The sequence below is a fragment of the Lactuca virosa genome, chromosome 9 (assembly GCF_052849685.1).
Source record: "Lactuca virosa cultivar CGN04683 chromosome 9, Lactuca_virosa_CGN04683_v6, whole genome shotgun sequence".
NCBI classification, from domain to species: Eukaryota; Viridiplantae; Streptophyta; class Magnoliopsida; order Asterales; family Asteraceae; genus Lactuca; species Lactuca virosa.
The window spans coordinates 9,849,530-9,861,884 of NC_136434.1; the positions used below are offsets into that span (position 1 = coordinate 9,849,530).

The 12,355-nt window shown below is 36.0% G+C and overlaps 1 protein-coding gene across 7 annotated transcripts; it reads right to left on the bottom strand.

Annotated features, from left to right (window-relative positions):
- Positions 1 to 6,458: 6,458 nt before the first annotated feature.
- Positions 6,459 to 11,993, bottom strand: LOC145137419 (uncharacterized). Of its 7 annotated transcripts, none has more exons than XM_079071549.1 (17): positions 11,799 to 11,993; positions 10,607 to 10,783; positions 10,373 to 10,520; positions 10,137 to 10,288; positions 9,971 to 10,054; positions 9,814 to 9,876; positions 9,588 to 9,719; positions 9,161 to 9,505; positions 8,866 to 8,915; positions 8,391 to 8,553; positions 8,181 to 8,318; positions 7,944 to 8,066; positions 7,767 to 7,865; positions 7,580 to 7,669; positions 7,390 to 7,480; positions 7,187 to 7,320; positions 6,459 to 6,900 (listed from the first exon to the last, which is right to left on the bottom strand). In XM_079071549.1, exons 2-17 carry the CDS (start codon positions 10,718 to 10,720, stop codon positions 6,763 to 6,765), a joined length of 2,064 nt encoding a protein of 687 aa, XP_078927675.1. In that variant the 5' UTR covers positions 10,721 to 10,783; positions 11,799 to 11,993; the 3' UTR covers positions 6,459 to 6,762. The 7 variants fall into 7 exon arrangements, with proteins under 7 accessions (XP_078927675.1, XP_078927672.1, XP_078927673.1 ...); XM_079071546.1 differs by having other exon boundaries at positions 10,607 to 10,791; XM_079071547.1 differs by having other exon boundaries at positions 10,607 to 10,791; positions 11,704 to 11,993.
- Between the last annotated feature and the right edge of the window lie 362 nt (positions 11,994 to 12,355).

A 12,355-nucleotide genomic window follows, 5' to 3' on the forward strand; every position in this document is an offset into this window, starting at 1 on the left:
TCAGAGAACCAAGTTCGATGTGGCATCTGACTTAAGCCAAGAAGATTGAAGTAAAAGATAATCGAAGCAGTATCGCGCTCAGAGTTAAAGAAGTTGGTAGCTAAAAATGCTACATGTTGAAATGTGATTATATCACATTAAAACATGAAGAAAAGTATATTCCATTCCAGAATTTGACTCTAAGAGACCTGAGTCTAAGCAATGCAACATCCGCTGAGAGGTCATTAGAACGCGACCCATCGATCTATTGTGGAAATCGAATAACTTATCTTAAGATTGTTAAGAAGAAAAAGCAGTCTCCATTAAGGATCGATACTGTGACTTGAAGGTCATAATTTGGAGTCTAACGTGAGATAGGGAACAGGTGCAAGATCGAGCATCGCCTGCAGTCGGGAAGTCTTAGAGTTAGATACTCGTTCGAAGAAACATCAAAGTTACGGTTATTACTTAGGATGAAGAGATAACGTATGGAGTCATCATGTGAGCCCTGTTTCGTTGATGATTCTGGGACGTAATCATCCTAAGGGGGAGATAATTGTAACGCCCGTAGATCCGGGCTAGTCAATTTAGAGATAATAGGGGTCGAAAACGACTTTTCGACAAAAGATTATTTAGAATAAATAATCTTAACCAAGTTGTAGAATATGTCTCAAGGCTTCCGTACATATAAAGAACGCCGAAATCCGAGTTATAAGGAAGAAGTTATGGCATGTCGAAGTTTTTCGGCAAAACCGGCACGACACCGGGAGACGTAAATAGTGAATTTACAATAGAGAACTTTTTGGCCTTATTAATATAAACCAAATTCGTAGAATATGTTAAACCGAGAACATCCATAAAAATAACGCCCAAATCTGACTTCGTATGAGGAAGTTATGATTTTTCTAAGATTCGGCTTAGCAGTGCACGACCCGAAACTCGAATTTTAGATCGAGCGATTTTTAGCCGACACACCCTAAATGAGAATTGAAGATCTCATTAATAGGAGTTCAACGATAAAAATACAGTCGAAAACGGACTCCGTATGTAGAAGTTATGAATTCTACACGGTCGTTTAGCAGTGTAATCTTCTCATACTGATAAATTTAAGATCGGTCAAGAATTAGCCGATGGACTCAAAAGGAAAGTTGTAGATCTTGTTTTTACCTACACGTGGATATAAAGAACGTCGAAAATGGAGCTCGTATGCAAAAGTTATGGGGTTTAGAAGTCGGAAGGGTGCTGCAGCGAAGTGGGTGATGTGGCACAATCTGATGACGAAACGTGGCACCGACTCGACGAGTTGGGGGTCAGAAACTCGACGAGTTGGGCCAGAAACTCGACGAGTTCACCCCTTTTCCAGCCTATAAATACCACCCGAGAGCCCCTTCGTTTCTCACACTTTTTACCCTTTCTTTCCCTCTCTACTTACTCTCTAACACCCCCCAAACCCCCCCCCCCCCCCCCCCAAAAAAAAAAAGCCTAGGAAAACCTCCTAGCATTAGAAGAAAGTCTTGGAGAGCCCGAAGGCTCCAAGAAAAGGAGTTTTTCGGTTTGAAACTCTGCCCACGCGGAGCCCGGTTTTCAAGCAAACTTCCTGGTTTCGTCAAAGAAGATTATTTTTAGAAGCAAAGTGTTGTCCGAATCACTCCGTATCAGGTGAGTGCATAGTCACTTTCATCTTACACATAGATATGAAGTATTTTATATAAATTATGTGCTATGTGTCTAAATATATGTTGTCTGTTTACCTGAGATGTTTGCTGGATGAAAGATCTGAACCTCTTTCTTTTCAGATCTGAACTTCTTCCTTTAGATCTAAACATTTTCTTCAAGATCTGAACTTTCTCCTTCAGATCTAGATTTTCCTTCGGATCTAAACTTTTTTTCCTTTTAGATCTAAGACTTTTCTTAAGGTCTGAATGGTATATGTATTTTTGTCAGATCTAACCATTTTCTTTCAGATCTGAACTTTTTCCTTCAGATCTAGACTTTCTCACTGCAGATCTGAACTTTTCAGATCTAAACCTGATATATGGATGATTTATACTTGAGATCTGTACTGAATGAAAGATCTAAACTTCTATCTTTCCAGATATGACCTTTTCTTCAGATCTAGACTGTATATGTATTTTATGCTTTGAAAGTATGATGAAAGATTTAGACTTTGTTTTTCAGATCTAGACATTTTTCTTCAGATCTGAACCGTATATGTATTTTCTTTACAGATCTAAACTATTTCTTTCGATCCGAATTGTATATGTATTTTATATCTACAAATATGTTGGGTAAAACATGGGTAGGTGAAATAGTTGGTGTGTGATGAAAGATGAGTCAGAGGATGAGATAAAAGGTAATATAGATTATGAGATGAGGGTGAGAGGTGAAAAATGAGAGAAACCTTTACCCAAACGATGGCCCCGTCATCTAGCAGAGTACGAATAACAACCATGGACTATTCTAGATAGTCTGTGGAACACTAGCAGGCTCGCTACCTGTAGGTGTTGTGAACAATACGTTCACCCGGTGTACTCTAAAAACCCATTGACATGTATTGCAGGTGGACTCCCGCAAATAATATTGTCGATAAATGAGAGCTATGGACTTAGCACCCGTTGGATGAACCCTGACAGCTATGGATTTAGTGCCTATTGTATAAACCTTGGCGACGATGGACTTCGTGCCTATTCCTTAGGAAAACCCTTAGGAATGAGTGATAGATGATTCTTAGGGTAGATCCCTAGGAATTAAAGAAGATAATGGGGATGGGTAATTGGGTTAATTGTTTGATGATAAAACATAATAACTTTACTATTGTGGGTTGAAAACCCTATGTACTCACCAGGTTTCCCAACCTGACCCACTCAGTTTATTTGCATCACAGGTGTCGATATAAAGCTACACTTCACTGAGGGATTAAATAGATGTTGATCACTAGTGTAAATGAATGTAAGTTCTGTTTATGCTTATGTTTCTGTATTGACGTTGACATCCCAAGGTTTTAAAAGGAATAAAACACATTTCTTCGGAAATGCTTTCATAACATATTTATCATGTTTTTCTGGGAACAAAATTCCGCAACACTTTTCTTAAGAAGTTACTCTGATTTTTATTAAAAAGCATAAACTAAATCGGTCTTTTCTGGCCGTAAAAATGGGGATGTCACACTTAGAATCCAAAACACATAAGGTTTCCAGATCCAGTCGGCAACAGACCATAGATCCGAACAAATAATAACATATATGGAAAACATATAACATTTAGCACATAAAAGCATTTTAGGCATCATTCCTAAAATATACTAGTGCTCGTGTCTTAAAATATGGTAGACACTCATCTCACAATCATCGCTTAGCATTCTAAGTTTAAGTCTAGAAATCCTACAAATTCCTAGTTCTCTTAAACTAATGCTCTGATACCAACTGTGACATCCCCAATTTCACGTCTAGAAAAGACCGATTTGTTTATGCTTTGTTTTAAAATCAGAGTAATCGTTTAAAGAAAACTGATGCGGAATTTGTTCTCAAAACAAAATATGATAAGAATTTATCAAAGCACTTCTTAAAGAAATGTATTATCATTGAATAATAAAACCTTGGGATGTCATGTTCCGATACAGACCAAAAGCATAAACAGTATAAAATAGACCTTACAACAGTTATTTATAACTACTGATCTACAATCCAAAATCTCTCGTCAAGTCCACCAACTTATACTCTTGTGCCATTACCTGTAATGCAAAGAAAACTGAGTGGGTCAGGCTTGGGAGCCTGGTGAGCATATAGGGTTTTCAACCCACAATAATATAATTATTATATTTAATCATCAAACAATCAACTTAATTACCCATCCCCATTATCTTCTTTATTTCTTAAGGTTTTACCCTAATAGTCAACTATCCTTCATTCATTCATTCCTAAGGATTTACCTAAGGAATTGGCACGAAGTCCATTGCTGCCAAAGTTTATCTATCAGGTACTAAGTCCATAGTTACCAACATTTATCTCTCAGGTACTAAATCCATAGCTATCCGGCGCTAACTCCATAGTCACCAAGGTTCACTTAACAGTAGGCGCTAACTCCATAGTCACCATGGTTTATACAATAGGCGCTAACTCCATAGTCACCAAGGTTTATACAATAGGCGCTAACTCCATAGTCACCAAGGTTTATACAATAGACGCTAACTCCATAGTCACCAAGGTTTATACAATAGGCGCTAACTCCATATTCACCAAGGTTTATACAATAGGCGCTAACTCCATAGTCGCCAAGGTTTATCTATACGGTACTAAATCCATAGCTACCAAGGTTCTTTGTTAGGCACTAAGACAATAGCTGCCAGGGTTCTTTGTTAGGCACTAAGACAATAGTTGCCAGGGTTCTTTATTAGGCACTAAGACAATAGCTGTCAAGGTTCACTCATACCATCTTTCATCACACACCAATTATATCATCTACCCATGTTCTACCCAACATATTTGTAGATATAAATACATATACAGTTTAACTCAATTAAAAACTATATAAAACATTCATACCACACTCATATCAAATAAACAACAATATATAAACACATAGCACGTATTTCATAGCAAATACTTCATATTTATGTGTTAGAAGAAAGTAACTACACACTCACACAAAACATATACTTAATACATTCAAACAATACTTGTATTAAAATCGTGTTTGTGAAAGGGACTATACACTCACTTGATTAGACGATGCTCGGACAACACTATGGCTCTAAGAGTAGTATTCTTCGGTGAAACTGAAATATCTTCACACACCGGGCTTATCGCGGGCAGAGCTTCGGCTCGGAAACTCTTTTCTTCTCGGGATCTTCGGGCTTCGGGACTTGCTTCGGGTCTTGGGGTTGATATCGGGGCTTCGGGGGGTTAAAATAGGGCTTAGAGAGTGTATCGGGAGTGGGAGAGAAGAGATGGAGCAACCATAATCGGCTGGCCCTTGATTTCTATTTATAGGGCAAATTTCTCATTTTCCAAGTCGTGAACAGTACTTTCACGTCGTGGGCTTGATCGTCACTGCATGCGTCATCGCAAGTTGGGTCTGGCAGACTCCAGGAGGCGTCAGAAGACATGCCACGTCGTGACCACTGATTTCACGTCGTGGTCTCTGACAGTTTTGGGGTTTCGCGCCCCAAACTTCAGAAATCCATAACGTTCGCATACGAACTCCGTTTTCGACGTTCTTTATATCGACGCGTAGGTAAAAACAAGATCTACAACTTTCATTTAGACTTTGTCGGCTAGTTTTGACTTTATTTTTATTATATTATTTTTAGTAGGCCGGGACAGGAAAACTCCGTTATAAACTCATAACTTCTTCGTCTGACGTCCGTTTTCGTCTGTCTTTCCGTCGTTGGACTACTATCGACGAGATCTTCAATTCTCGTTTAGATTGTTTCGGCTAAATATCGCTCTAACGTAAAAATTCATTATTTACGTCGCGCTGTATCGTGTCGGTTCTGTCGCGAAACTTCGACAGGTCATAACTTCTTCGTTATAACTCGGATTTCGGCGTTCTTTATATGTACGAAATCCTTGTAACATATACTACAACTTAGTTAAGATTAATCCTTCTAAATAATCTTCCATCAAAAAGTCATTTTTGATGTTTATCGTCTCTAAATTGACTAGCCCCCGGATCTACGGGCGTTATATATATATATATATATATATATATATATATATATATATATATATATATATATATATATATATATATATATATATATATATATATATATATAGAGAGAGAGAGAGAGAGAGAGAGAGATGTAGATTCAAATGTTTCTCACATCTATTGTGTGCTAGAATGCACCAATAAAAATTTAGTATTAATTATATGTATATTAAATGATATCCATACTTATAACTCATTTTTATGGAAACTAATTAAATTTCTCATTAATGTCAACAATAATATTCTTTCAGAATGAATTCGTATCTAGAAGAATGAGAGTGTATTCCAGCAGAATGAGACACTCTCGTTCTTCATATTTCATGCAACTTTATTGTATTTTAAGTGAGTGAGTCCTGAAACAAAATACGAACTCATATATAAAAACCTAGATGCAAATTAATTCTGAAAGAATGTTATTGCTAACATTAATAACGGATTTAATTAGTTTCCATAAAAAAAGAATTATAATTATGAATATCATTTAATATACATATAATTATGGAAATCATTTAATATTTATATTTATTTAATTAAATAATTATTTAATTTACTAAATTACTATTGGTGCATTCTAGCACACAATAAATGTAAGAAACAAAATAACCTAGCCCTATATATATATATATATATATATATATATATATATATATATATATATATATATATATATATATATATATCCTAAACTTGACATCATAGTTGAGATACAGTTTGGTTTTTCAGTTTTTTCCCTATATATGTTTGGTTTCGGTTACCGATTTCACAACGGATACAATAATCATATTTGACCTTATACTATTGCTATCATTTGATGTGAAATAATACAACATATTTATGCAGTTTATATGTCCAAATCTAATGTCAAAATCATCTCTATAAGTTGGCCAAAAATTCAAACCTTGTATAGAACTATAACACCATCTAAACCTAAAGCTACAGGAAAAATCAAGTAATCAGTATCAGAATGCTAAAATACAAGACTGGCCCTGATGATCAGATGGCGAATGTAAACCCTTCAACTGAAGCTGCTTCCTTTTATAAATCGTTATTTTTGATTTCTTCAAAGAGGATTGATTATTTGCGTCTACCATTTTTCTCAAAAGTTCTGCAATCGGTTTCTATTCTGTCTGCATACATAGGGAGACGAATGATATCGTTGATTTCGTTTAGTACTACTTCTTCCGTGATGTTATCCTTAATGCTCCTCAAAACCTACATTTTTCAAAACCAAACAAGACTTCATCATAACAGAACAGTACAATAGAAGACAGTCTTGTACTGCATTTGGGACTGATGTTAATGAGATAAAAACTGCAATTTTTTTGTCCCATCCAAAAAGGTAGGACAGGGACTTGCTCTCTATCTTTAGTTTGAGCAGAAGACGTAATTACATAAATGCCCTCCTCAGCCTCATCATTGGAAATATCCCTAGAAAGCTTGTTGAGTATCAATGTATCATTCTAAATTCTAATTTGTTAATGAGAGAGGAAGCAGAGACCTTTTTGAAAGTTATAAATTCATTGGGTGTGGATTTATCAGGCCGCATTCGCATAAACACCCAAACATTTTCCTCGGAATCAAATGAACATTCTATGATCTTCCCAGATAACGAATATATATCCACCGATGGATCTGCACAATTGCATTGAGGACATTCTTAGAAGCTTCCGGAAGAAATGAAATAAAATATATCATGCTCACCTCTAAAAACAATGCGACATCCATCCATCTGCTTCCTTCTCCCACGCTCGTTGACACAAAGTATATGACGGTTATTGTTTCCCTTACCCATCTGTCAAGATACAGCTTTAGCTTAGATTAATAAGAAAAAAAAAAAAAAAAAAAAAAAAACTTAATAAATCAAACACACGTGTCTTTTTTGTTTTACAACCTCAAACAGAAAATCAACCGAGTTCATTTCTGGATATTTCCACTTCAAAAGACCTTCATGTGTGCGAGGCACATAAGGATCGTCCCAACCCTAGCAATAAAAAAACAAAACATCAGTTTTTACAAAATGGAGAATAAAACTAATCTTTATAAATGTGAAAATATATCAAAAGATCATGAATAACTACCTGGAAAATGAGACCATCGGATGCATGCGAAAGGCATGGAATGAACTGCTTTAGAAGCTTAGATACAGCAGAAAGTAGGTAAAAGTCTTTCCTTCTCACCTATATATAATCCAATAATTGTTCAACATAAATTGTAAAAACAAGAAAAATAAACAATTAAAATAAAGTAGTATGTACCCTAAATGGTTCCAAGTCATATCTGTAATACGGAGTTCTAGTCTTGAACAAACGGTCTCGCTCTTGGTTCCTAGGTTTAACCACTTCATTTTCTAGAATCATCCACCTTTCACTGAAAGGCCTCTGAAAGAATCACAAAAATAAATACAATCTTTACTTCACAACCTACTCAACAAATCAAAGGGTATAAAAAATAAATAAAGAAAGAAGAGAAATGAGTGTGTTATTATTTATTACCTCTACGAGTGATTCTCGGTTGATTGCTATGAGATCATAAATGAGATATCTCCTTTCCTGTTTGTGTGTGGTGGGGTCCGTATCAATTATCATTTCTCCATCAAGTAAGGTGTAGTTATGAGTGTTTCCGCCTGCACCCTAACATAAAAGCATGTCAGACACAAGCAAGCATGACATAATGAGAGGGTTATACTGTAATTTCACAGGTACCTCATTGACATTTCTGCATGGAAACCGCAACTCAACACTTCGAAAATTGAAATTTCTATCAATCAGAAAACAGCCATCCCAAGTAATTAGCATCATATATCGTGTCCCATCGGCTTTCCATGTGGCGTAATAGTATCGCTGCCTCAAAAGTTGCAAGTTGTCCCTGGAGTACAACAATCAGCATTATATTTCTTAAATAGAAAGGTTTTTTTCTGTCACTTTACTACCATATTTGTAAAGAACTCCACTCGCATAAATACTTATGCAATATGGTTGCAGCCTTTTATGAATAAAAAATTGAGTTTTAAGCACCTGCTAGTGTTTTACTATAAAATAGTGTATTATCCTTACTATTATTATTATGAACATAAATTAAACTGATTTAGACAAAATACACACATGCGATAAAGTTGAATCATGCATATCATTTGAAGAGGAAAACACAAGACTACATGAATTGAACACTAAACTGCACCTGCTAAGAGAAACAGGGTGCGATCCTGGAAATTGTGGCTTTCCTCGTGCCTGAGGATTAAAGAGAAGAAGAAAAAAATATACATAAATGATACATCCCAAAACAACAAGAAAGCCCCCATGCAAGAAGCTCAAACTCAATCTTTAACATTTCTCAATATGATGCATATTATATTTGTCACTTGACTGACATTCAAAGATCTTGAAAAAAAAAAAAAACTTTGTACTTCAAACACACTCATTTGATTCTGTATTACTAAGTAACCATAAACATAATAAGTTGCCAAAATACTTACCCGTACATTCAACTTTAGAACTTGATTGCAAAACTGCCTCATTGACTCTATCTGATTAAATGGCACGGGATCTCCCAATACATCATCATTTGTCATCTCACTTGGTGCCATATCATATCCCATCTCATCTGTCCCCACAGCATTTGCCACATCACCTGCCCCCAAAACAGTATTTCCATCATCATCATCATCATCATCATCCCGATCAGGTGACCTCTTCCATTCGGGGGTTTGTGGACAAACAAAGTTTTCAGGAATTTGTTCACCAAAAAGATTGTATAGATCATTGATGTAATCTTGTTTGTAAATCCCTGGAGGACGTGCTTCAGAAAATCTATATATTGCCTGCATGATTTGTTAAAAATAGATAGACAGAGCATTTAAGATTTAAGAACTCTCACTGAATAATCAAATTCAAATCACTTACCTCTGTGAGGGAAACCGATTCTGACCGAATAAGAAAATGCACAATCATATAACCTGTCCGATTATGTCCATGTGTGCAGTGGACAAGCACATACTTATTTAAATGAGCTTGTTGGGAGCTGAATCGGGTTGTCTAAACAACATAAATGCAAATGTCAGTGACAGATCATATTCATAAATCATAAGTGTCGAAATTTTCAAAAATCAAACTAACAGATGCCTACTACCTCCTGAATGAACTTTTCTACAGACTCGTTATCAGGCACTGAATCCCTTCCTGCACACCTGATCTGAGTTTAAAGGGGCGATTGAGAAAAATTAATGAGCTTGTTTTATTGGGATTTGGGACACACAAGACCAAGAAGCAGTTACTGAAGATCTTACCTTGACATATTTAATACCTTCTCTCGTCCAATCTGACTCGCGATAGTATCGATTAGTGTTTGTTAGATCTATTACTAAACCTAGCTGGAAAAGAATGATATAGAACTGATAAGTCAACTGGTAGAAAAGAAGTATCCCCTAAGGCACATAAAAGATTAGTACTTACTTCTCTCCCTAGACGCCTTTGCTGACGAATTGCTTGTTGAGGGGAATATCTTTTATCAGAAATAATCTTTTCATTGAAAGACTCACCAAGAGGGACTTTTGAAGGTATAAGAAAGTTTATTGGATCTCCAGATGGAGGGCAATCCAACCAACCTATAGAGCAGAATATCACATTACTACATCATGTATAAGCAAATCATGTATGAAACAAAAATCACAATATCTATGCACAAATACCTGGGGGAAGGCTATTTCGGTCATAGGATCCATTGTTGTTATTCTGAAATCCTTGACTACGTTTAGATGGCTGGGACATATGCATTGGATCCACATCCGTGTATCTTCTTTTTGCTCCCCCGTTTCTTCTCTCCTGAGGCTTAAAACACTTGATATCAACTATTAGGACTCTAGATACTTGGTTTGAGCATGTTTATGCATACGTATAGTAAAAGAAAGATAATAGACTAATACTTGGTTCATGGTCTCAAAGCCAGTCACTCTCTCTCGTCCAGAGAACTGATATTTTACAGTATCTGAACGTACTGAGTCATCTTCTTCTGGTAAAGGAGAAGCATTCAAGTCCATGTGTTGATTCCCCACATCAACAGTAAGATTTGGTGATATGTAGATCCAAATACTCGAGAAGAACTGAAATTCTAAAACACCAAAAGCTCAATCAGCATAACACACAAAGTGTGATAGACTATGATCACTAGTTTATGGAAATGTGACATGTCTATAATAAAAGCATAGAGTCTATGAAATTGTGATATGTCTATTATAGAAGTGCACGAGATTGGTAATGCTATGAAGCTAGACACTCATGTTGATTCCATAAAACCACAAACTCCCAATTATAAATGAATTGAAACAGGCACGTTAATCTAAAAAAGGATTTTCCTCAGGTGTCAAAGTAGAATATAGCATCTCACTCTAAGTTGCTTCGTTATATTATGATCTGTGTACAGCTTCTCAAGCTCAAGTTAGTTAAGTATTTCAAAGACAATACCTTTTTTCTTTTAATTTACCAAAAAACGCAAAACAAGGTAAATAATATTAACTACTGGTAAATAAAGGCTCTATTAAATTCGGGAAAAGGCCCATGCCATGGAGGGAATGGTCAAGCAATTTGACTTTGTCCATTCTTAGCTTTTGAATGTAAACCAAAAATGCACAAACAATTTTTGATTTTTCAATATCAGCATAGTTCTTTGCTACTTCAAAGATATTACGTATTCAAATCATATCGGCCAGAATTACTAGTTATTATGCCACTGCCTTGCAGCAGAAAAAAAACAAGCTGAATCGCTGATAAGAAGCGGCTAAAATGTGCATTTATTTTGAATTTTTCTTTTTCTAAGTACCAGGAACTGACCATATATCCAAATTCAAAACGAATCAAACTGTTAATAATCAATTACGCCATTGACTTCCTCGAGCCTTTTCATTACACGACACAGCAAAAAAGTTGCTCAATTTGATCAAGACAAAACATAATGAAATTTCATAACCAAAAAAAGAAAGTGAATTGAAGATTTCAATTGAAGAACATAGTTGTATACATATACATCTATACTCTGGACGCAAAACATGAATGAATTCCACAGCGGTAGTTAGATCAATCATAGCAACCATGAGAGTAGATTGAATAACAGAAGCGCACCGTCAAAATTGGATTTTGGATTCGGATTTGGAGGAATGTTTTTTTAGGGTTTTTGCCCGCCAGGCAACTGTTATAAAAGAAGGGGCGAAAACGTACAAACGGACAATTAAAAACCGACCATCTAACTCAAGCCACGCGAACGTCGTCGTTCTCCCGCGTCTTGGCTAAGAGAAGCTCTCTTTAAGCTACGAATAGACTTGTTCGTTCAATAAGCGTCCATTCGTAATCGTGAATGTGCAAACCGAAAATAAATATAAGAGGGGCGGGTGTGGGCAACGCCCGTATGGCGTTATCCGATGTGGCAGCGCCATAACGGGGGAACACCGCCCCCCTCCCGTTATTAGATGTTAGTTCCCCCCTCCCGTTATTAGATGTTATGTTATCTCGCGCGATGGTGGTAACGTATCTTAATGTGTAAAAAATCGACCGTTTGCAAATTCAAACCGTTTAAAAACGGTAACTTTAATAAAAATTTTTTTTTTTACTAATTACATTTTCATTTTATATATATACCTCATTCTTTTTACTACACATATTTCTCTATATCTATCTCTATT

Bases quoted from the DNA above. Each gene is read 5' to 3' on its own strand.
- LOC145137419 (XM_079071542.1), bottom strand. From the start codon at position 11,727: ATGTTTTGCGTCCAGAGTATAGAT. The intron at 10,055-10,136 runs GTAAGTACTAAT...ATTCTTTTCCAG, and splicing joins AAAGGCGTCTAGGGAGAGAA to CTAGGTTTAGTAATAGATCT. The intron at 7,670-7,766 runs GTAGTTATTCAT...TTTTATTGCTAG, and splicing joins CCGATGGTCTCATTTTCCAG to GGTTGGGACGATCCTTATGT.